Here is a 24,786-nt window from a genome sequence, read left to right as displayed (position 1 = left end):
AAAGTGTTATTTCTTATGTTATCAATTTCAATATAAAGAGTTAAGTGAAATGCAGGTTCTGGTTTCATATTCATCATGCCTTGGTTTTTTGTTTGGTTTTTTTTCACAGTAGATTAGTTCTATGAACTCGCACCACTAAAACTGAGCGTTTATCTAAGACTTTACAAGTTTCCTGAACTTTATGTAATTGATGCGAGACTTGAGACCAATCATACCATAACTTTGGACCAAAATAACTAAAAGCTGTGCACCTCATATTCTTAATCCCCACCTTCCTGAAATCAGGGAGCATCTTGAGGGCTTTCTGGGAAGAACATATAAAGATCTTTAGGTTCATAAAATTTCACCAATTTAGTTAAGCAAATTGGGAAGCCATGGCAAAGAACTCATGTGAGAGTGAACTACGTGAGAGAGAACTTAAAATTTAAGAATTAATGACACTACTTCTGGCATCCGACGTACAAGAGAACTTTACTGACGTGAAAGAGAACTTGGAATTCAGAAATCGATGACATCATTTCCGGGGGAAGTGTCTATAAATAAACTCTTTGAAGAGCCGCCATGTTAAAAGCGAGCGCGGTCGAGGAGGATCGGCGCAAGTTAAAAAAAAAAAGTGGTGGAAGCCAAAATTCGAAGGATTGGGACCACGGATAATGTATGTGGAAGAGTGCTGAGATTATAGTGAATCCCCTGAGGCAGGATGCTGTCCGAAACACGATCGTGTCGGGGAAACTAATGGATGAGTATTCAAGTTTTTGGCTTGTTCGGTTATACATATTAGTTTGAACCAAAGTTGGTGTTAAAGATTTAATGTAGAGGTGGCACTAATAATCCAGTATGGTCTTTTTAAAAAAATGGATATAGAAAAATGGACATAAAAAAGTAGACATAAAAAAATGAGAGAACTTGTTAAAATAAAGTAAAAGTGACCCTACATCTGTTTAGAGTCTGAAGTGATTACAGACCCTGAGAGTAAGGGGCCCACATATGAAACTTTGACGTTGGCAGTGTAAGATAGTAAGGTTGACCAGTTGAACCATTTGAGTTTTGAATTGTAAATACATTTAGACATCAGAGAGCAACTTAAACTAGATGCAGGCCACATAGGCAACCAGTGTAACTTGTGAAAAACTGGGATGATATTGTGCTTCTTGACTCCTACCACTAACCAAGCTGCAGTATTCTGAATCAGTCTGTCAGTGTAAACTCACTCTTGACAAACCCTATTATAGTAATCAAGTTTACTAATGATAACTGATGAATTATGATTTTTAAATCAGGTAATGGAAAATAGGGATGTATAACTTGTCTGAGGTGGTAAAAACCTGAATGCACCACATTAGAACTTTGAACCATCATATTTAACTTGCTGTCAAGCCACACACCTAAACTCACTGCTGCTTCCTTCAGGGTAAGCTGCAGATCTCTCTCTTTTGGTAGAAATAAGTGACTTTTCCCTACAACTAAGCCATAGCACCTCACATTTTTCTGGCTTCAGTTTCTATCTATTTTAATAGAACTAAATCTTTAATGATTTAGTTCTATTAAACTAAATCATTTTAGTTTATTAAACTAAATCATTAAACTAAATCAGCAGCTCACTTCAAAGTTTTTCTTAATTCCAGTATGTACATAGATCCTTCAGTAAGACTAAACATGGTTCCTCTTTCATGTCTCTTTTCATGACCCTTATAATATAATTTATGCGCCCTATAATATGTTTTCCCCTTTTTATTGTGATCTAATGTTTATGCCCTGTTCTATGTAATTGCATTCTTACATGCCTGTTTTCTGAGTTACAATGTAAACCGAGATGATATGTAAATTTTTACATGAATCCCGGTATATAAAAATGTTAAAAAAATAAATAAATGATGATGATAAAGCATTAATGTTCTCTATAGCTGCCTCTGATCTGGTTCCACGGCGGCCACAATCTGATTGTCATCCAAAAAAACATGACCGATTAATTCCAAACGAACCAACAAGCAAAGTCAAACCATGCCAGACAAAGGTGCTGCCAAACTCCACGTTGTTGTTCAGAGGTATAGATTGGGGAAAGACTATCCCATGGGGTATTGTCAGGTCTGTCGCTTTAAAGTGGAAATAGTTTGGCACCACCAAGACACTCCCGCATTTGGGCTGTCCCTCCAAAGTCAGAAACCGTGGGATAAGGAAATTATTGTGAAATGTCACTGAGAGGCTTAAGATTACTTTAAAAGAACTACAGAGTTCTCTGGGGAAAATGTTCACTATTGAGCAATGTCAAGATTATTCCATAAATATGGCCTGTATAGGAGGGTGGTGAGAAGGAAGCCACTGCTGATGAAAAGCCATATGACGTGCCACAGCATTTGTCAAGGAATACTTGGGAGACACTGCAGGCATTTGGGAAAAGGTTTTGTGGTGTAAAATCAAATTTGAACTTTTTGGTCAATGCTAAGTGATGTCTGGCCCTAAACAGCACATCACCTTGCTAGAACCAATTCTACAATAAAGCATAGTGGTGGCTGCATTATATTGTGGGGATGTTTTGCTACAGCGGAGACAGGGAGGCTTGCGAAGATAGAGGAAAAGATGGATAGTGCAAAGCACAGGCAGATACTGGGGGAAAACCTGTTCCAGTCTCAGATCTAGGATGGGAAAAGATTCACCTTTTCAGCAGGACAATGATCGCAAGCACAAAGGAAAAGCAACGATGGAGTGGCTTATCAGGAAGAAAGCAAATATCTTCGAGCTGCCTAGTCAAAGCCCAGGACGGAATCCAATAGAAAATCTGTGGCAAGACTTGAAGATTGGCTGGGGATAGTCTGTGGACTGCAATCTAAAAGAGCTTGAGCTCTTTTACCAAGATGAATGGGCAAATTCTGCAACATGCTGCTGTAAAGTTGGTAGAGACATCCTAAATGACACTCAATAGCTGCTGTTACTGAAAAAGGGGCTTCTACCAAGTATTGAGTCAAGAGGTGTGAAGGCTTATGCAGTCATGACTCTGATTACTTTTGGAGTATTTCTAGAATTGTTCTTTCATGATTAAAGCATAGAGATCCATATTCAGCTGCTGTACAGCTTGGCTGGATAAATTTATCCAGCTAACTTAGCCCATATATTAAGTGACGCAGCCATGCCACTGAATAAGTTATCTGGATAGGTTTATCCAGGTAACTTTAGGGCAGCTCAATGGACTGACCAGAGTTAACTGGATAGGTTGTCTGACTAACTCAGAATACTAAGTTATCCAGCTAATTCGACTCCTTCCAATTATTGCCCCAGAACACCCCTAACTTATCCAACTAAATTCTAGCAGACTGCATTATCCAAATATTCATTTAGCCGGATAACTTCTGTTATCTGGCTAAATGCTTTGCATATGGACCTCGTAGAGAATGCTGTATAGATCAGTGAAACTCCTACTTTAATGTATTTTGATATGCATTTTTTAGACAATGTGAAAAAAAATGTACAAGGAGTGAAGACTTTTATAAGGCACTAGGGGTGTGTGCAAAACTTTATTAAAAAAAAAAAAAAGGAAATTCACTTCAGAATCGTTCTTTCTAGTTCAGTGTTAAATTGAGTGAACTTTCACAGGGGGACTTGCAAAATTATGTTCTTTCTGTTGCAGGTACTGATGATGTTGTAGGTCCTGAAGGCATGGAGAAATTTTGTGAAGACATTGGAGTTGAACCGGAAAATGCAAGTTTTGAAACTTGTTCTTTTCCTCTTATCTTTAACTTTTTCTTTACTCTATGGCAAAAACAAATCTTTATCTATGCTGATGTGTAACTTAAGGGATATCTGTCTTGCTTTGACCTAATTGACACAAACACCAAATCTCCAATACAGGTATTTAATAATTTTTGTTGAAAATACCTATTTTTTTTGGTTAATCTCAGAATAGGTTTAAAATATTAAACGGTTACATATGTGAGTTCCACAAAGGAGGTGGCTGATGTGCAGGAGACCCCAGTTTGGGGGGGGCCTGTTCCTATATATTTTCAGATCCAAATATTTCTTGGAAAGGAATCTTAGACCAGGGATAGCAAACACATGGTCCTTACGTATCACAAATGGGTTTGTTTTTCAGGGTTTTGACAGCAATGTTCAGCATGCTTTTGAGCAAGTAACCAGGCTCATTTGTATAAATCTGATTTTTTTTTCTCTCACTGTCTGTTTGCTAGGGAGAGACCTACAGTCTTGTGGTAGTTTTGATAAGAGCTTTCTGTCTAACTCTGTTATCAGAGGAGCTTCAGCTCTCTGGTACGGTTGTCCAGGGGAGCTAGGGGATAGAAGCCAGGAATAAAATTGAACATAGGTTCCAGTCAGCCTGTTCCCAGGATGCATGTATATACAGTATGTATCCATAATACACAAATATTCATAAATTGAAGAGAAAGCAACCTTTGTCAGAATACTCATGTTTTCCTGCTCCCTGCCTCCCCCAGCATGTCCTGAAAATGTGGTCTGCACAGGATTTGGCATGTTTGATCTATATACTTAGTTGAAAAATAAACACAAAAACCTTATTTCCCACTGTGTATACACTGTGTGTATAAATGTTATGAAACAAGCATTGCATAAAAAGAAATGATTATGGCCTTTTCAGGGGGGACAAGATGGCCACGAGTCGATAGATGCTGTACTGCTGAGCGCTTTTTTTCATTCCCAAAAACTTTTCGTTTAGCGTTCGGTTACGGCGCCGAAGGGGAAAGTTAGTTTTTCCCCTCCGAGCCCTTCCCCCTCCCCCTTTACCTCCATGTCAACAGTCAATTATCAGCTTCGCATCTACCACGAACCCCCAGAGTCTTGGTGGTGAGTTCCCCAATGCAGCACTCGGCAAGGGAGCATCGATGCTTCCTGGGGATGAGATTTCCCTCAGTCCCCGAGAACAGGCTCTCCCACCTGCCGATATGTGCTTTCTGGTGATGCCACTGATACGCCAGCTGGTGTTCTCTTGCCGGTGTCAGTGTGGGTGAGAGCCGAAGGTACTGCCGCATCTATTATTACACCCTTGATGGCTTCTGTGGACACTGCAGCTTCTGGAGCAGCTTTTCCTTTGTAGTCCTCTGACAATATTGGTTTAGCAAAGAGGACAGGTTTACTCTTCATCTGGTGCTGTTTCCTTGGTGGTTCCACCATTGCAGGACTCCTTCCAGATGCCTCTTAAGCAGACTGTTATAACTTTGGATTCACTTTGGGAACTGGAGAATTTTGCTAAGATTTTTGTCCTCTTCTAAATCTAAAGTGAACTTGGTTATTTCCAGACTGGATCCTATGGTGGTGCAGCATGAAAGTTCCATTCAAGAACATTCCAGGCAACTTGCAGCTATTCAAGATATTGTAAAAATTCTGGCGGTCCACTCTACTTCTATCCAGGATATCAGCGCTTTATTCCATAGGCTTGAATTGCTGGAATATTCTTCTCATCGGTTTAGTCTCAGAATTCTGAACTTTCCTAAGATTTTGAGTGAACTCCCAATGGTTATCTTAAAAATAAATATTCTCATCAAGTTCTGGGTATTCCACCCGAAGAATCTCCTCCTTTAAATAAGTTAACTTTTTTTGCCATCACCACCTTCTGTGAATCCTTTAGAAGGGAATCAGCTTCCCCTTTGAATATTACAGAATTTGAGTCATTTGACAGGAAATAGAAAGGGATAATTTGTTTGTATCTAAGTTGGATCTTTCTAAAGTGATGACCTTATATTTTAGGAATTTAAACTCTCTCCTTTTTATGGGCAAAACCTGCATATTTTTCCTGATATTTCTAGGGCTACCCAGCTAAGGAGGAAAGGCTTTTTAGTTCTCAGGAAAGATACTGTTGATTTTAGGAGCTTCCTTTGTATTAACGTTAGCCATGTAAATGTTTTGTTAAGTTACAATCAGATACTTCTGTAATTTTTCACTCCTGAACAGTTACAATCTTTCCTTAATGCTAGGAAAATGATTACTACTTCTCCAGTTTTATCTAATCCTTTGTTATTAGAGTCTTTAATGTTGGGGGTCCTTACTCACTGTTAGCCTTGCCTTTTTGTTTTCTTTCTTTACTCCCTGGACTTAACATCCCCCTTTTCTAATGTTTCTTACTAGTGGGGGAAGATATTTCTATTTTGTTTGTTTCCTGTATGTTTCATTTGATCCAATGGTAACTGTATTATTGTGACTTAATGACAGTTTCTTTTTTTCTTTTTATTTATTATCCCCATATTGCCTGTACAAAGATTTATAATGCTTTGTATATTTAAAATTGCATAAATAAAAAGTGAAAAAAAAGATTGGCATACTTGTAAAATATAAGTATGATACACAATAAAACACTGTTCTTATTTAAAATTATGGGAAAAAATGAAGGCATTGAAACAGACTATATTTTAGTACAGCCAAATGACTGTGCGTGATACGCCATCACTGTCCACTCATCTATCACAACGGATCTTTGGGGCACCTGCATTTTCATTGGCACTCCTGGTTAGTTACATTTCAGAAGGAACTGAGGCAAATGTCCGCTACTTGAATCACATTCTGGTCCCCTACACAATGGCTTTACTAGGAAGTCAATGGCTAGGGCAGCTTATCACGTGGCATCTTCTCTAATTGAGCTTTCGAGAGATTCTCCAGAAGCAAGAGTTTGAGACCTAGAAATAACTTAGCATGTTTGTTGATCTCTGCTGCTTTTTTGTCTTGAGCCAAAAGTCCTCCAGTTTTTCTCAAGGAGCTACTGTTAGTGGAATGCTTAGAGCAATTCTGGGCAATAGTCTTGTGTTATAGTAATCCTGCCTCATTGTGAGTCGTATTGCCTTATAAAACTGTTTTTAATAAAGGTTTTTATTTTGGTTGATTTGATTCAATCTTATACTAGATTATGTGCTTTAAGGTCCTCAAGTGAGAATTTTATTAGCTGTTCCAACATTTAAGGATTATAAATTAGAGACCAGAAGAGAAGCATTTTCAGTTATTGGCCCTGGAAACCAAGCTTTGGTTGGAGTACGATTATCTACGTTTTAGGAAAAAAGTGAAGACTAAATTTTACTCAGGTTTATGGATCTGGGTAGATATTTGGAGTTTAGATTTTAAGCTTTATGCTGTTGAAAATTTTGTCGTGGAACTGCATCAGTTGTTTGTAATATGTTTTTATGAATTTATATTTTGGAAGCTTTGAACAACCACATAACTGGAAAGAATGGGTTATAAATTTTATTAAATAACAGATCACCTCTGTTGCCTAATTTTTGTCTTTGCTCCAAAGTTTTGTTTGCTTTTTTTTTTAATTCCTTTTGCACAGTACTCAAATGTCTCCTCGCTGCTGTTTCATCAGTTTTAGGGACTTTTTTTTTAGCTACTTCAATAGTTGAGAGCAGTAAAGAGTTTATTTTCTGGTAAAAGATGTTCTCTGTATTGAGGATCCAAAAGGTTTGCTGCCAGACTAAATGGATGAGAGCATCTATTTTACTTTCTCCTTTTTGGACAAAAGTGAAGAAGGCCAAATCTTAATTAGATTTTCATTCGTTTGAATATTTCTGCCGTATTTCAGAGACTTGATGTATCTCCCAAGTTTATCAATTGCCACAAGATAGTAACGGAATGCTTCTTGAACTCCAAACGAGAACACATTGCTGTCAAGAATCTGCTTATGGATGTTCATAGGAATAATCTAGGATGCTGCATCTGTTGAAGCGCCCTGCAAACAGTTTTGTGTTCAGCAAGCTGTCAGTGCTTATTGCTGTCCAAAACCTGATGGGTCTCAGCAACAAGATGTACTTTCTGCCCTTTACTTCTTTCTGTGATTTCTTGAGACTGGTTAGCATCATAATTATTGAACACCATCATAATTGCTTTGAAGTTTGCCAATATTGTCTTCATTGTATTCACACTTGGTGTTCTTTTGACAGAAATTCAGCTCATGACAAGACAACCAAATACTATTAAATGAGGATACTGTGCCTTTAATATTTATATATTTTTCTTATCTAATTTACTAAAAGCTAGCTCAAGAAGGAGAGCAATAAAAAATATCAGTCTTAATGCAAATTTGAATTACATGGGAACTTCAAAGAGAATGTTTGACTCCATGATCAGTATGTCTTTTATTTCCTCCGTGGTGGGGCAGGAATAGGGGATGGGTCGTGGGTGTGGCTGGATGGGTGAGGGGAGTCCATATCTGGAGGGGATGTGATGATGGGTGTCATAAGAGATGGGTGAGATGGATTATGACACATTCTTTTCCCCTCTTCATCTCTTCCTGACCATAATTGACTAGCACTGTTCAGGCTGTGGGCACAAAAATAGATGCTAGGGCCTGAGCTCTCTGTCAGTTCCACTCTTTTGTGACAGCTACTGCTCCATTCTTCGGATAGAGGGGCTTGGACTCCCTGCCTCCTCCACGGCTCCATTCTTTCCTATTGGCTTCTCTTTAGGTGAGGGGGCCTGGACTCTGTCAGCCCTGCTCTTTTGCTCTGCCTCCTTTGCTTATGTTTTCATTTGTCTGCCTGCTGGTTAGCCCCACCCGTGACAGTTGATATAGTCATGGATGGACAGACAAAAGCAGAAGCCTAAACACTTAAAATTTCATTAAATGTGCCACTGACTATGGCTCTTTACAATAGAGCCAGGGCAATATAAATCTCTGCCTGCATCAACCCATTCCTACAGGAATTGGGGTTATGCCTGACTCTGCCTGCAGAGCTCCAAAAATTTACTACTGCACCACCTGCAAGGGTCTGGATGATGCTTGATCCTTGCCCCTGCAGCTCCATGGGACAGATCATGATACTGAAATAACCAGGTTTTCCCTGAACGTACCAAGATCAGACCAGACTCCTGGGCTTTGCCTTCCTTCCAGCAGATGGCGACGCAGAACGTTTTTTGCTGATATTGCCGTATAACTTGGTGTGCCACCTGCAGTCTATCTGTTTTTTTTTCTGTCTCCAGCAGATGGAAAGTGGGGCGAAACTTGCAGTCTGAGGGGGAAAGAAAATTAGGGTATAGGTGGCAGTTACCCTCCCCAAACGTTGGTAAATCCTGGTGGGGCCATCCCTTGGGGTGGAGGAAGGAACAAACAGATTCTGGACCCGCTGAGGGAAGATAACTGGTAGGGCCAGTTCCCTCTTCCCTCCTACAGCCAGAGCTTGAAGCCTTCTTAAGGGAGGTTGCTGTTAAGTTTTCCAAAAAAAAGTGTGCTTAACTATTTTTAATTAGTGATTGTGCCGGTCTGATTCTGCAGCTGGGAAGAGTGGTGTGTGACTTTGGAGGTCGGGTGCAGTGTGAGCCAGTTTAGGCGGCATGTTTTCAGCAGGCGGGCTGGCACAGTAGTGTTCGGCGTGCCGCACAGTGGGCAATACATGGTGTGTGGGGAGACATGCTCATGACTCTCCCTCTCCGGCACTTCTGCTGCCTCTGTGGGGAGTGCAGATAAGAACTCAGGAAGACTGCGTGCATCCGCTGAAGGGGGGGGGGGGGGAGTTGAGAGGCCCGAGGACGCCTTTCTGATTTCAGCAGGAACAGTGGCCATTTTGTCAACATTTGCTGCAGCGACTGAGAAGAGCCTGCAGGGTCTCTGCCCTGCTCACACCGCTGTTGGCGGCAGATCAAAGGCACTGGGGGGTCCTGGGGGGGGGGTCCTGGGAATCTGTTTTGAGCATGAGGCAGAAGACTTCCTGGAGCAGAAACCAGGGGATTTTTCCCTGGATTTTATTCTGCTTATGCACAATGCCTTTTTGGCTAGGAGGGTGGCAAGACATCGTCCTCGCAAGCCTATGTACCTGTTAGTTAAGAGGCCTAGAGCAGCGCACCCTCTGGTGGGGTCACCAGAGTTCAGAAAGTGCTGGGCTAGCCTTTGCGTTCGGGGAATGCAGGTGATCTCTCCGAAGACTTTGAGCATGGGGATTCTTGGCCTGCTGATCCGCTGGGGATGAATCCCTTTTTCGATAGTCTAAACCCTGATAATGCCCGGGATTAGAAGGGAGATGAACAGAAAGTGGTCAGTCTTTTCTACCAGGAATAATTGAGGCCACTGATTCCATGTGTTCTGAAGGAGCTGGGGATTAAAGAACCCCGCAGACTGATTCGAATCATGAAGTGATCTGCTCATGGAGGGTTTAAGGGGGCCAGCGAAGGTGTTCCCTTTTCGTAAATCTGTGAAGAAGCTAGTGCTCTGAGAGTGGGAGACTCTGAACACAAGTTTGAAAGTTGGGAGAGCCATGAAAAGATTGTATCCATTACTGGAAGAGACCTTGGATCTGCTGTGAATGCCAAAGGTGGATGCTTAGGTTTCGGCGGTCACAAAGAAGACAATTCCAGTAGCGGGATCGGCTGCACTTAAGGATATGCAGGACAAAGTTGGAAGTACATCTCGAAAGGATTTTTGAAGTATCTGCATTGGACATTCGGGCTGCGATTTGCAATAGTTTTGTGCTCAGGGCTGGTCTGTGCTGGGTACAGCAGTTGCAGTCAGGACTCTGTCAGGCGGACACCTAACAGGCTGAGTGGCTGGAGGCAGTGGTGGCCTATGGGGCGGATGACTTCTGTGAGTGAGGAACTGGTCAGCAGATGTTTTGTCTAAGTCTCAGTTGTGTTTGCTGCCCTTTAAGGGGAAGCTGGTTTTTGGGGAGGACTTGGAGGAGCTGGTAAAGTATCTCTTGAGAAGCTAAAGGACACAAGCTGCCAGAGGATAGGCCGAAGGTCGGCAGAGGTTCCTTTTCGGCCCGAGCTCAATTTCGCTCAATCACTGTTTCCAGCAGTCTCATACTTCGGGAGGAGGTCAGACTGGGATCCGGAAGACAACAGTCTTGGAATCAGTCCTTTTGAGGCAGGATATCAGGAATGGTTCCGGTCAGGGGACCTCAGATTCCAAGTCTTCCCAATGAAGCAAGGCTGGCCTGCTTCTCAGTGCCACGAATCAGAGGTCGGTTAACCCTTTTTCTCGGAGTGGGCCAATATCACCGGATCAGTGGGTCCTAAATGTGATAGAACACAGTTATGCTTTAGAATTTGCATGCCCATTAAGGGACTTGTTCCTAAGGTACCCTTGCGCATACACGCAGAAAAGCAGAGTGGTTCAGGAGACCATCAATAGTGTACCGATGCTAGGGGCCATAGTTCCCGTGCTAGTCAAAGAACAGGGTATGGAGAGGTGTTCCATGTATTTCATGGTCCCAAAGAAAGAGGGCACCTTCCTTCCAATCTGGATTTAAAGAAGCTGACTGTGGCACTCAATGTTTCTAGTTTTCAGATGGAAACGCTGAGGTCAGTGATCGCAGCAGTGCGCAAAGGGGGGAGTTTTTGGCGTTTCTGGATTTGATCTTCACATTCTGATACACCTGGATCACCAAAGGTTTCTGAGGTTCATGATTCTTGGGGAACATTACCAGTTTTGTGTCCTGCTTTTTGGATTGGCTTCGGTCCCACAGACCTTCACAAAGGTGATGGTTGTAGTGGCAGCAGCTCTTCGGCAGGAAGGAATCTTGGTTCAACCGTATTTGGACAACTGGCTGATCCGAGCAAAGTCAGAAGACCTCTGTCAGGCGGTGACAGCAGTGCTTCAGCACTTAAGGACGGTGGACTGGATTATGAATCTTTCCAAGAGCCAACTGATCCCAACACCAGACTCTGGAGAGTGTTTCTTAACAAGGAACAGATAGACTAGCTCCAGGGTCAGGTTTACAGGTTGCTGAACAGTGCGGTTCCCAAAGTATGGTATTATCTGCAGGTTCATGGGTCTGTGGTTTCCACATTGGAGTTGGTTCCTTGGGCATCTGCTCATATGTGGCCACTTCAGGTGGCCTTACTGTCCAGGTGGCATCTATTATCAGAGCAGTTTCATCTACCACTTCCGCTTACGGAAAGCACCAAGTCTGCAGTGGCTTTGTCAGGACAATCTGGGTCACGACCAATGCCAGCCTGACCAGTTGGTGAGCTGCATGTCAGACTCAAGTGGTGCAAGATCAGTGGTCTTTGGAGGTGTCCATCGACCGTCTAGATGCGAAGGCAGTCTGTCTGTTGCTGGTCTTTCTTCCTCTGGTGCAGGGCAGGCCAGTGATAGTCTTGTCAGGCAGTGAGACAGCGGTGGCTTACATCAACCGACAGGGTGGTACGAAGAGTCAAGCAGTGGCGCGAGAGGCCCGGGAATTAGTGCAATGCGTGGAAGAGCATCTGGAGATTGCTGGCAGCTTCCCACATAGCCGAGTAAGCAATGTGTGGGCGGATTTTCTAAGTTGCCAGCAGATAGATTCCGGGGAGTGGGAAATGTCAAAAGAGGACATTCATCTGATTCTTCACAGGTGGGGAGTCTCTTATATGGATCTCATGGCTACGCAGAAGAATGCCAAAGCTCCACGGTTCTTCACTTGAAAGGAGTGCGGAGAGAGGGAGTAGACACCTTAGTTCTCCCATGACTAGAGGGGATTCTCCTGTATGTATTCCCGCTGTGGCTGCTGGTGGGCAAGATCTTGCAAAGGATAGAGGTCCATTCGGGATAAGTGATTCTAGTGCCAGAATGGCCTCGGCAGCCGTGGTTTATGAATTTGATCAATCTTGCGGTAGATGGACCACTATGTCTGGTGCATCTTCGCAACCTGCTGCATAAACGCCATCTATTTTTTGGACCAAGCGGATTGCTTCTTTTGTCGCAGCTTGGCTTTTGAAAGGTGGCGTTTGAGGGAGAAAGGTTACCCAGAGGATGTTGTTGCCACTTTACTGCAAGCCAGAAAGAAGTCCACTTCTTTCTTATGTTCGGGTGTGGAAGATGTTTGAGGCTTGGTGCCAGGAGCACACCGTGTGTCCGACTCGAGCTTCAGTGGCCCACATTTTGGCTTTTTTGCAGCAAGATTTGGTGACAGGATTGGCTTTCAACTCCTTAAGGGTAAAGGAGGTGGCCTTGGGGTGTCTGAGAGTAAGATGCAAGGCATGCCTCTGGCGGCGCATCCAGATGTGGTGCGTTTTTTCTGTGCAGTGTCATGCATTTGCGTCCCCCAGTGCAAAACGTGTACCCTCTGTGGAGCCTAAACTTGGTTCTTAAAGCAATTATGCAGGGCATCTTTGAAGCATCTTACTTTAAAGGTTGTTTTTCTGGTGGCAATTTGTTCGGTTTGAAGAATTTCGGAGCTTCAAGCCCTCACTTGTAGAGATCCTTTCCTAAAGATTTTGGACTCCAGGATTTTGTTACGGATGGTGCCTTCTTTTCTTCTGAAGGTTGTTTCATCTTTTCACTTGAATTAGTCCATGGAGTTACCAGCGTTTACTATTCTGGATTCGACTGTTCCTTTGGATAAGGAGTCGAGGTGTCTTGATGTGAAGCGAGTTCTGTTGCGCTGTCTGAAAGTCACTAATGATTTCAGGGTTTCTTATCTTTTCGTCCTCTTAAGTGGGACAAAGAAGGGTCATAAGGCCTCCAAAGCTGCTGTTGCACACTGGTTGGAGGAGGCCATAGCTTCGGTGTACATTTGTCAGAGACCACTTTGAAAGCTCATGCCTCAAACTGGTTAGCCTATAAGGTGCCACTCACCTCTTGTCACATTTGCTATACCAGACTAACACCACTGTCCCTCTGAAGAATGTTTTCTGTGTAAGCTTCCCAAACTGTGGAATAAATTAGTCTATAAGGAACCATTCAACTCCTGTCATTTTTGCTACAGAAAATGTTGCATCATACATGGGAATAATCTACCATCTTTTAATGATACTTAAAATCCCTTATTCTCTCATATAAAGCAGATTGGCATGGATTTCACCAGTGTCTTCTTTAAGTATACTGGCCCCTGTGTATGTCACGTTTTAGGAGCTATAACTAAGATCTTGAATTGTATCTGGGTGAAATTGGCAGCCGGTGCAGTTGAGCCAAAACTGGACACTTGTAGTTTGTACACGAGGACAAGACAAGTAAATGTGCAGCAAAATTTTGGATTAAATTTTTCCTCAAGTCTCTTGAGCAACCCCAAGTGTTAACCCATTACCATAATCCAAGAGGCATAGTAATATAACATGTAAAATGGATGCGCAATGATTCTGATCAAAAATATGGTTGGACTATTCACAGTTGATGCAAATGGAACATTTTTCTAACCAGTGCTGATATCTGTGGTTCAAATGACAGCTTGGCATCTGTGAGGACTTTGAAACTGTAGAACTGCAACCACATCCTTAATTACCAAAGCCATTCCTTCTATAAAAGACAGATATTTCTCCTTCCTCACCTATAGAATTTCACTTTAATGGGTTTAGTATTAGTTTTCTCACATAGGCAAGATGCCACCTCTATCAAACATTCAGCTGACCTAAGATCTCTTCTGGTTTTATCCTAATGCCACATACAATTGGATATTTATGAATAGATGGCATCATTCCTTAGATTCCCTAAACAACATTAGCTGAAGGAAGATTGGCTAGAAGGAGACAGATTGGAAACTTGGGGAACCTCCAAAACAACTTACATTGTCAATATTATAAAGTGTGGTCTGGACAAAAAAAGATTTCCCCCCTTTAAGGGCATGACCTGAGACTTCAATTACTGATAACTTTGACTTATTGCTACATTATCTAATATGTCAAATGTTTTACTGAGATCAAATAGAAGAGAATCCTTGTCTAAATCCGAAGATCGTTGTTGCTATTTCTGAATGATGAAACTTCCAAAACCCAGATTTTTGTGAATCCAAGATGTTCACTTTTCCCCACAGGTTTGCTTAGAAAAGACATATTAAAGACAGGATGGCAACGCTGTCTAGCAGGGTGGGATAAAGTGCGGCTTCTTTAGTATTGCTTTTTGGGCTGTCCTTTTTGGACTGGATATTCAGAGTATAAGTCTAAAAAGATTGCTTGGTTCAAACCTTTTCAGTGAAGATTGAATGGTTATCTGTAAAGGTTCCCAAAAGCTCTTGTGCTAACTTAATTAAATTCGATGGGCAGGGGCTGTGAATGTAGAATACTGAATACAGCACAGGGATAACTTCAAACCAAAAGCATTAAAGAACTGACACAGCTTATGCAAACACTTCTAACTTCCCCAACTCTGCAAGAGAAATGTGGTAACTGAGTGTATGTTGTACTGAAAATGAAATAAAAATCAATTTTGTTTTGCTAGGGCTTCCACTCTGAGATGAAATAATTTGTCTTGATTTGACCTGTATAGCCAGTTACCTGAATTTTGAACTTGATAGTTTGGATTATCATGCGAGTGTGTGTACCCTCCTGTTTACAGATCATTAAAGTACATTATATACAATATTCTCCCACTCGCATGTCCTAGGGATAATCACCTACAAAACGTAATTATAACTTTGAAGTTGCCAGACCTCTCTAACATTCCACCGCTGTTCATTCATTTTTAATAATGAACTTTATCTGGTTGCAATGTGTCAGATTGAATAAATGTTTAAAGAGGAAAATACTCAATCTTGAATGGGGTCTGTGGTGTAGTTTGGGGGTCCTGTCGACATAGTGAGCAAGGGTTGTTGTATATCTTGAATAGAATCAGAAGCTTAAATGATGGGGATTAGCTGACACCTTTGGAAATTGCCTCAGATGATTTTATTCTATCCCTCATCAAATGGCTGTTTTACATTGGATTTGGGGCTTTGGAGTATTCAAAGTCTGTATCAGAGTGGACAGAATGCTCTCAAGATCTCATTGATTTTTTTTTCCCTTTTGTTTCCACAGGTAGTAATGCTTGTTTTAGCCTGGAAATTAGATGCACAGAATATGGGATACTTTACAATGCAGGAGTGGTTAAAAGGAATGACCTCTCTGCAGTAAGATTCTTTCTCTTTCCAGAGTTTGAAATCAGTTTTGCCTAGATTTTTTGAATAGCAGTGATTAAGCATGTACTTTCTGTATCATTTATTTTACATACCCCTCTCACATATGTCTTTTAAGTTGATGAGATCTAGTTGATTGAGTGTAGCCTTGTATGATGATCCTCTGCTGCTTTTTAGTGTCTTGCTTGTCATTTCACATTCCTACAGAGAAGGGTAGATGCAGGCCCCCATAGCAGGTCTGTATATTTATCAGGTGTGGAGGATGTCTGATGGAGAAAACAGGAGAGTTTTTACCAAAGGTTCCATGAAAACATTTGAAAAGGAAAACAGATGAAGTTTGTGTTTTGTAAAACTCCTGCAGTGGAGGGATTGAGAAATACATTTTGCAGCAAAGGAGAATTCCTACAAATATGGCCACGTCATCTTTATTGAAATGGAGGCATGCAAACCTGCTTTCCTCTATTTCAGCTTTCCTTTAATTTGGGTATGCAGGAAACTTAATTAACCAAAAGAGATGAGTAATCTTCTTGTATCCAGGAGCCTTGATACAAGGTCAGCAACATAGGTCAGCAACATAGGTCAGCAACTACAGTGGTTCTCACCCCTGGCCTGGAGGCATGCCTAGCCCATCTAGCTTGCAGGGTATCCATAATGAACATGTAGTAGGGTGGATTTCATACATTGGAGACCCAGTGCTGAAAACCAGTCTGATTTGATGTACCTCCAGGACAGGATTGGGAACCACTGAACTACTAGCCTTGAAGGAGCTCTTCCAAGCTGGGAATTTGGTTGTGAAGCAACCATCTACTGCCAGAGCTGAAGGAAGAGAGAAACTATAACATACTGCTCCAGAAGGATGGGATTGTGTGGCTCCAATAAACTGCTGCTAAGAATGATGATGGGTAAATGTCGTCATACCCAGCCCTGTATAATTACATTTCATAAAGACAAAATAAAAGGAGCGTAGATACATTGGTTTATGTCTGAAATTCTTAGTGAAGTAAATCATATGGAAAATTCCTTCAACAGTCTATTGAAATTTTTAGCTCATGATATCTTAAATTGTCTTATTGGTAAATTGACATAAGATGAGAGTAATACAAATAATTGTATCGGATAATTTAAAATGTGAGTGTTTCCTAAAGTAAACATTCTTTGCTGTCCAACATGAGAGAAGCAGCTATTTCAGTGCTCAGGTACATTAATTATGCTAAAAGGCTCAAATCATACATGCTAGTAACATAATTTGTTGGAAGCAGTTCTGTGGTGTTAAATTTATGTAGTTGGCTACCTTTTGAATTGGATCACAGGAAACGAGGGTTAACTTCATTCCTAGAAGGTCTTAGAATCTAGTGGATAGGGTAAGAACCTGAATTGGCAGTTCATGGGTCAGACCAGTGTTAAGGATGGCAGAAAGAGCTAAATTTTTACCGATGAAGAGCAAATATGTATTAAAGCTGCTCTTATGTAAGTATTGTATGTCAGACTGTCTGTATCAAATGAAGCTTTTTCATTTTAGGATGCAAATGATTTAAGTTTTGCAGCCAAGCATCCAGTGGCTATCGAAAGCCTACACCCCTTTGAACATTTTTCATATTTTTGTGACAGGCTTGCGAGCATTTCCCCCACCTCATCTGTACACCATACTCCACACCTTTCAGGGTAAAAAATGTTTTATTGGGGGAGACAGAATATCCATATATAAAAAAAATCGAAATCCAGCAATTGGATAAGTTTGCACCCTTTGAGTCAATACGCGGTGGAAGCACTCTTGGCAGCAGTTATAGCTGTGAGTCTGTTGGGATAGGTCTCCAACTTTGCACAGATAGATTTATCCATATTAGATCCTTTTTCTTTACAAAACTGTTCAAGCTTTCAGGTACATAAGGGAGCATTGATGGACAACAATCTTCAAGTCATGCCACAGTTTTTTGATGGGACTGAGTTCAGGGCTCGCTCTGGGCCACTCCAGGCCAGTTACCCTTTTATTCCATGGCCACTCTAGTGTAGCTTAGGCTGTGCTTCGGGTCGTCATGCTGAAATGTGAATTTCCATCTGTTTCAGCTTTCATGCAGAGGGCAGCAGGCTTTGCTCAAGGATTTTTCTGTACTTTTCCTCCATTCTTTATCCCTTCTATTACTGACATGTGCTCCAGTCCTTCATCCCCATAGTATGATGCTGCTACCATCATGCTTTACAGTAGGGTTGGTGGTCTCTGAGTGATACGCTGGGTTTGTGCCAATCATAATGCTTTGCACTCAGGCCAAAATTTTATTTTAACTGTAATCGGACTGCAACACTTTTTTTTTTTTTTTTTTGCTGCATGGCTCCCTCCTGTTTCCCCTGAGTGTTTCTTTGCTTATTTCAAACAAGATTCAAGGTGGACTTTCTTGAGTAATGGCTTCCTTCTTGCCATCTTACCATTTGTGCCGCAATTGTGGCATGCTGGGCATATTAATGCCTACTTTGACCAGTCTGGACCGTGGAAACCTGTAGCTCTTTCAAAGTTGTCCTTGGCCTCTTGATTGCCTCCTTGCTTGGTCCATCCAGTTTGAAAGAGCACCTGGTCTAGGCAGGGTCTTGGAGATGCTATACCCGCTTTCACCATTTAAATTGTCTTGGCTGTGCTCTGAGAAACATTCAAGGACTTTGCAATTCTTTATACCCATCCCCAGATCTGTGCCTTTCCACAACGTTCTCTCTGAATTCTCTGAATAGCTCATTGGTGCTCATGATTGGGTCTTTGCTTTGAAATCCCTGCCTAGCAAAAAGAACCAACAGGAACTGCTGAATTTATCAAGTCATGTAAATCAGTGCAATGTATCATAGGTGGAGCTTTTGAAGATGTTTACACCAGATTGCTGCAGACATACAAGGGGGGGGGGTAAACACTTATCCAACCAAACTATTCCATTTTTTTATTTCTATTTAATTTTCTAAGGAATTCTCAAATATATTTTTCTCTTGGCAGTTGTGGGCTAGGATGTGTAGATACATGGAACAAGTACTGTTTTAATGCTTTTCTACTTACAGGATATAAAGCAATAAAAGGTGAACGTTTTGGACGGGGGTGTAGACTTTCTGTAGTCACTATGCATTTGCAGATGACTATGCAAACAGTATAACAGCATATTTAGTACATAAATTGCTTCAGGAGCTCTAATATACTGCTTTAGCCTTGCACGTTTGAAGGAAAGATGATCCTTTTTCCTTTGCCCTTCTAGGGCATTAGTCTGCAAGATTTTTAAGCATGCAGCTTTTTTCATCAAAATGTTAGCTTCTGGAATAAAAACCTTTCCTTTATTTTCTTGTTTTCTAGATGCGATAATACAGAGAAGTTAAGGAATTCCTTGGATTACTTGAGATCTCTATTAAATGAGCCTACAAATTTTAAACTTATTTATAGATATGCATTTGATTTTGCACGGGTGAGTAATGTGGAAGGCTGAGCCAGGTGTTTGGGGTTTGTCTTATAGTTCCCTATGGAATTGCTTCCTTACATATAGCTCTTGTAAAATAAGTAGTTCCCTATAGGAGGATAATACATTTCCTTATGTAACTATAGCTTCTCTTAGAGCAAGCAGGATAAGTCAGCCATGCATGTAGTTAAGAATATTAACATGAATATGAACATGGACTTCCTAGAGATTTCAGATATTTTCTCTTGGTGCACAGCATTTCTTGTGGCACATCTCAGTTCATTTTGTCTAATGCTGGGGGAACATATTTCTTTTGTGCTGTTTTCAGTAAGAAGATTTATCACAAACTTTTGTAACTTGGTTGTCTTGAAACATCTTTAATCTCCAGTAAAATCTCTTAACTAGTTTTGCTTTTTTTTTTTTTTTTTTTTTTTTTTTTACATTTAGTTTTGAAGTATGTGGGAGTTTTTTTTCCTCAGTGTCATGCAAATAGCCTTTTTGGCAAAATTTAGAGTTGCTTTCTAGTCAGGAGATTTGAATGTCCTAGTCTGGTGTTGAAGACTGCTTAGCGATCTAGAACTATCAGTCTCTCCTCATCTAGGACCCTTCTCATATCATTAGTCAGTACAGTTTCCATCCTGTAGCCTGCTTGGTCCTTAGGGACTGTTATTCCATACCTAAAGGAGATGGACTATGATCTTTCAATGATCCATATGCCCATGTAAAAATATATTCCAGTTGCAGGAAGTATCTCTGCTTTGTAGAAGGGAATCACTTCCTCCAGCACTGCATATTATTTTTTGGCCTAGTACCAGCACCATATGTGTTTGCACAGTAATGCTGCACCTAACTATCTTGTAAACTACGGTCTGTGTTTCCGTGCTTGGACTCAAGGACTCAGGAGAGTTAGTCTGTCCAATAGCAGCTCAGTTTCCCTGTCTTGGTGGTTCTTTTATGCCAGCCTGGCCCTTTAATTACCCTTCCAAATTCTTCCTTACAAAATTGTTCTGACAACAGTTGTCTTCTACCTGGGCTGGGAAGCTCATACACAGGGAATTCACATCCAGGGCCCTTGATCAGTCCAGGAAAGAAGCCACCATGTCAACTTTCTGGAACTCCAGACTTATGAACAATTTAAATATTTTCAAGAATCAAGTGGCTAACAAAATTGTCCCAATACAACCTGGCAGTAATGTTCTAGCTGAATAAACAGGAAGGGAATGGGTTCATGACAGGGCTTGAAACTGGGCCATCTCTCATGGGACAAACTTAAGAACCATGTATCTGGTAGCAGAAGAAATGACTGGCAGACAATTAGTTAGATCCTGGACTCCCAAGCAGGCCATAGACCAGATCATAGCAAACAAGATATTTCTTGAGCGGGGAACACCTAAGAATGATCCATTTGTAACTTCCCTGAATAGAAAGATTCTGAGCTTCAGCTCAAGTAAAGGATCAGAAGGCAGACTAGCATCAAACACTTTGTTCAGTCACCAGGGCTAGGTCTTTCTATATGTGCATCCTCTGATATCTCTGGTTGTGAAAACCTTAAATCTCAGATGAAACAGGAGCTATGATCTTGAAGCTCTTTCTTGATGGAGAAGTTCAATGTAAAGCAATTCTCCACAAGCCAAGAATTAATCACCAACAGGCAAGCTGCAGTTTGGGGTTTTTTTTTTTGGTAACAAATCCAAAATGGAAGTCACAGTAGGTAGATAAAATTGTACATCGGCATATATTTTGTAACTGACTTCCAATCTGGATAAAACCTTACAAAGTGGTCAGAAGTAAATGCTGAAAAGGGTGGCCAAAAGAGCAGAGCTGTGTGGAATGTCAATGCAAAGCATTGGGAGTGGCTCAAAAGCCCACCAAGCAAGTACAATTGATGAAATATCTAAGGCTTTTTAATGCTCTAATTAGCCACAATAGTACCCACCCTCCTCTCCTATGGAGCTGTGCAGACGAGCTTTTATATAAATGGTGGGGGAGGGCTGTCCATGAGGGTAAGTGTGCATGGGAGATTCCACGCATACCCGGGAAAAGCCTTTCCAAACGTTTCAGAAATCTTTGGAGATCTTTGTTCATATTTGATGTCTGTGCCTTCATGTGTATGGCTGATTACCCTGTCTTCAGAGAACATCAGTTACGGTTAAGCAACTTTGCTTTTGGGGTTACTAAAAGTGAACTTAAAAGTAGTCACTTTTTTTTTTCCCTGTAAGCCTGGTTTCATTCAACAATCTTCAGATTTAAAAAAAAAAAAAAATTATATTTGGGGTTAATTCAATGAGCTCTTGAATCATAACAATGCATGTTTCTTTGGCTGAGTGAAAAAGACATTTTTATCCAACTTTTGTAATGTTGCTGTCCAGTGTACTACTGTGGTTTATTGAATTCAGACTTTTCAAGTGACTCTGGAAGAAAACAGTCTATTCTCAAACTGTAGTGAGTTTTTTTTGTTTTGTGTTTTTTTTAAAGCATGTAACCAGAGTTTGTGGGTATGATGCTGTTAGGTATGTAACTGTTACTTTACTGCAGTCTGTAATCAGACTTGAATGTAACTGATAGATTAGCATAAAAAAAAAGTTAAGGATTTGAAATGGCTGCCAGACCCACAAGTTGCATATATTGGGGGGCGAGGGAAATGTTGACAGGTGGTGTAAAGCAGTAGTTTAATGGGAAAGTAAAGGTATATGCACATAACATAGTATTCCAGCACTGCCTAGAGTGGGCTTCCCAAAACTTGTCCTGCCTGCCAGTCAGGGTGTCAGGGTGTCAGAATAATAGCATGGAATGTTCTTGCGATAAATGTGCATATATATTGCATCTCCAGCGTCTGTAGAACTATGTCCTTGCATAGTCATTTTAGATATCCTACCCTAAAGTCCCAACTGGGCCTTGGAGTCACTGGGAAAGGTTTGGGAATCCCTGTCTTGGAGATAAGCCACCAATGTCCAGCCCGAAAATCAACTTCATGTTTGAAATCCTTTAGTTTTATACACATCTGTAGCTGAACCAGAAGTCCTTCGGATTTCATTTTTTCTTTAATTATTTAAATGGAGTTCATTTTCTAATCTTCTGTTTACTTTTTCTCCCCTTTCAACACAGGAAAAGGACCAGCGCAGCCTAGACATTAATACTGCCAAGTGTATGTTAGGACTCTTATTAGGAAAAATGTGGCCCCTTTTTCCAGTTTTCCACCAATTCCTAGAGGTACAAGTTTTCGTGCGTTCATTTTACATACAACTAAGAAGTTGCTCAAAGAAAATTTTTACTGCCTATTAATGCAATTTTTTGACAGTTGTTTACTAACTTGAATATATTTTGGCCTTTGCAAAGTCAGTATGTCTCAAGGCTGGTCTTGCATGATCTTAGGATTTTGCTTCCTTTCAGGTAAAGATTTTCATATAACTGGCCTCTGAAGTGACACAGTAGCATTGAATATTTGACAAAGTTGAAATTTGTGTTTTGAAGGCTTACTGCCAGTTTAAATATTTGTTTTCTATATATGAATCTCCCTAGTTTCTTGTCCCTCTTTTTTTTTTTTTTACCTTGTATATAGGAAATCTTTACTCACTGTTCATGTATATGGGTGTTTTCATGATTGTATAATTTCTGTTAAGGGTAAAGGATCACTTTAAATATGTCTACAATAATTAATCTTAGCATTATTCTATTGAAAAGTAAATATATGAAAAGGCCTGCTAGAATAAGATTAAAGTTCATAGAAAAATTTCAGAACCATTTGGAGACTGGACTTAAGCTTTAACATTTCAGGCTGTATTTCACAGGGATTCTTCCACTGGAAGCCATTGTTTATTTGCTTGTTCATGTCTCAACAGGCCCACCTGATTTTTAGGTTATATATAGGTTTAGAGCTTCTTTTAAAACAGAATTGGGACACACCTGTTCTGAATCTTGGATTTCTAGGCTTGTGTTCCTTCCTTCAATAAGAAAACTGCAGTGTAGTAGCTGGGAACCCAACCTCAAGTATCTATAGAACAAATCAAGATCCAGAGAACACTTTGGTGCTTCCAGTCATTTAACATCACTTTGTGGGCATAGTGCTTCTGAAGGTTTTACTGGGATGTTTCTTTTGTAGTATATTTGTGTTATAATCAAATTGGTTCACTGCAGATACTAGTAATACCACTACTAATCATTGTTATATTTAAAAACCAAACAGTTCCTTTCAAACATGCCTTAGAGGTTGGGAATGTGTGTTTTACGATGCTTCAGATTCTGTTTGATTCATTTAATAGGCTTGTTCATCATTCAGCTAAACTGAGGTTAGTTTCCTTTTTATTCTCAACACGTGCTGTGAATCTACCAAGGTTTCTCTAGTACCTGAATAATGAACACACAAAATAAAGGTGCATACTGTTGGACAAAGTTGAACATTTACACCTAAACTTTCCACTGCGGGCTGGGCACATGGCGACAACTTGATATTAGTGTTGGTTATGTTTATGCTTTTAAGCCTGGTGTGGAATTAGAGCCTGTCGGGTTTTTTGTTTTGTGTTTCTTTTTGGGGAGAGGGTGTTAACAGCACATTTGCTTGCATAGGGGTGTGATTACAACAGGATAAATTTGTAGACATTAGGAAGAGAAGCTTAATCGGAGTATCATAACATTTTAAAGAGCTGATCAAGCAGGAATGAGGTTTTTTTTGGTTTTTGATATAGTGCAAGCAGTAATTCACATGATTATAGTACATTAAAAAATAAGAGATGGGACACTATCATGGCAACTGGCACATCCATATTATGCTAGGAACAGCAAAACAATGTGATTTTGGTTCATCCCTGCTTCCTTCTATGGGGCAAAATCAGTTATGATATCGTTAACAGCTGCTGTTAACATAACTGGAGAATCCCAGAAGCAGCAGGATCTTCATATATAAAATAAGATAGCTGTAGAACCTGTTGGTCTAAAAATGAATGACCAGTCACTCAAGTTCTTTTTTGTGGGCTGGACGATGAACCTTTTGAATACACAAAGACCTAGTCTGGATAATGCATAGTTAGTAGTTTGCTGTAAAACTGGCAAGAAATACTCTTAAGTTACTTGAATGCTAATTTAAGTTAATATTGCTTTTTAAGGAAACAAAGTTAAGCTCCAACTTTTTCCTTGCTGTAAATGGTAATCCTATTTATTTTTTTGCTCTTAATTCTGTTGGTTGCATATTTTGTCCCTTACTGTGGAGATAGCTTTCAACATTCTAATCCATTTTGTTATATAAGCATATTCTGAAGTGATGAGAGAGTTAAAATTAATTTATGTGGAAATTTAACAAGATAATTTTAATAATGTATGCTTTTATTCTGAGCAGCAATCAAAATACAAAGTGATTAACAAGGACCAATGGTGCAATGTGTTAGAGTTTAGCAGAACAATTAACCTTGACCTCAGCAACTATGACGAAGATGGAGCATGTAAGTATTAGTCATGTTGGTTTATTTAAAAAAATCATTTAGTCAGCTTAATCATTTAAGACGTAAATATCTTCAACCCTGAAATGTGGTAAGATTATGAATAAAGGAGATTGGTTGCTGGGTCGTCCTCTTGGATATGTAGAAATAAAGTTAAAACAAATACATCATAAATGATCTTTTTTTTTTTATTGG

General features: G+C 40.5%; 1 protein-coding gene across 2 annotated transcripts in view; it reads left to right on the top strand.

The window, feature by feature from the left end:
• DCUN1D4 (defective in cullin neddylation 1 domain containing 4) overlaps positions 1 to 24,786 on the top strand; it is a 123,979-nt gene that overhangs the window by 94,077 nt on the left and 5,116 nt on the right. For both annotated transcript variants that reach the window (XM_029587861.1, XM_029587869.1), the window contains 5 exons: positions 3,623 to 3,693; positions 15,646 to 15,737; positions 19,063 to 19,171; positions 22,268 to 22,372; positions 24,492 to 24,594. In XM_029587861.1, coding sequence (XP_029443721.1) covers positions 3,623 to 3,693; positions 15,646 to 15,737; positions 19,063 to 19,171; positions 22,268 to 22,372; positions 24,492 to 24,594 — 480 coding nt within the window. The remainder of the gene's footprint in view (positions 1 to 3,622; positions 3,694 to 15,645; positions 15,738 to 19,062; positions 19,172 to 22,267; positions 22,373 to 24,491; positions 24,595 to 24,786) is intronic.

Source organism: Rhinatrema bivittatum, chromosome 1 (genome assembly GCF_901001135.1).
Source record: "Rhinatrema bivittatum chromosome 1, aRhiBiv1.1, whole genome shotgun sequence".
NCBI classification, from domain to species: domain Eukaryota; kingdom Metazoa; phylum Chordata; class Amphibia; order Gymnophiona; family Rhinatrematidae; genus Rhinatrema; species Rhinatrema bivittatum.
Note: the sequence above shows the minus strand (reverse complement) of the source record. Positions and strands in the feature narration are given on the sequence as shown.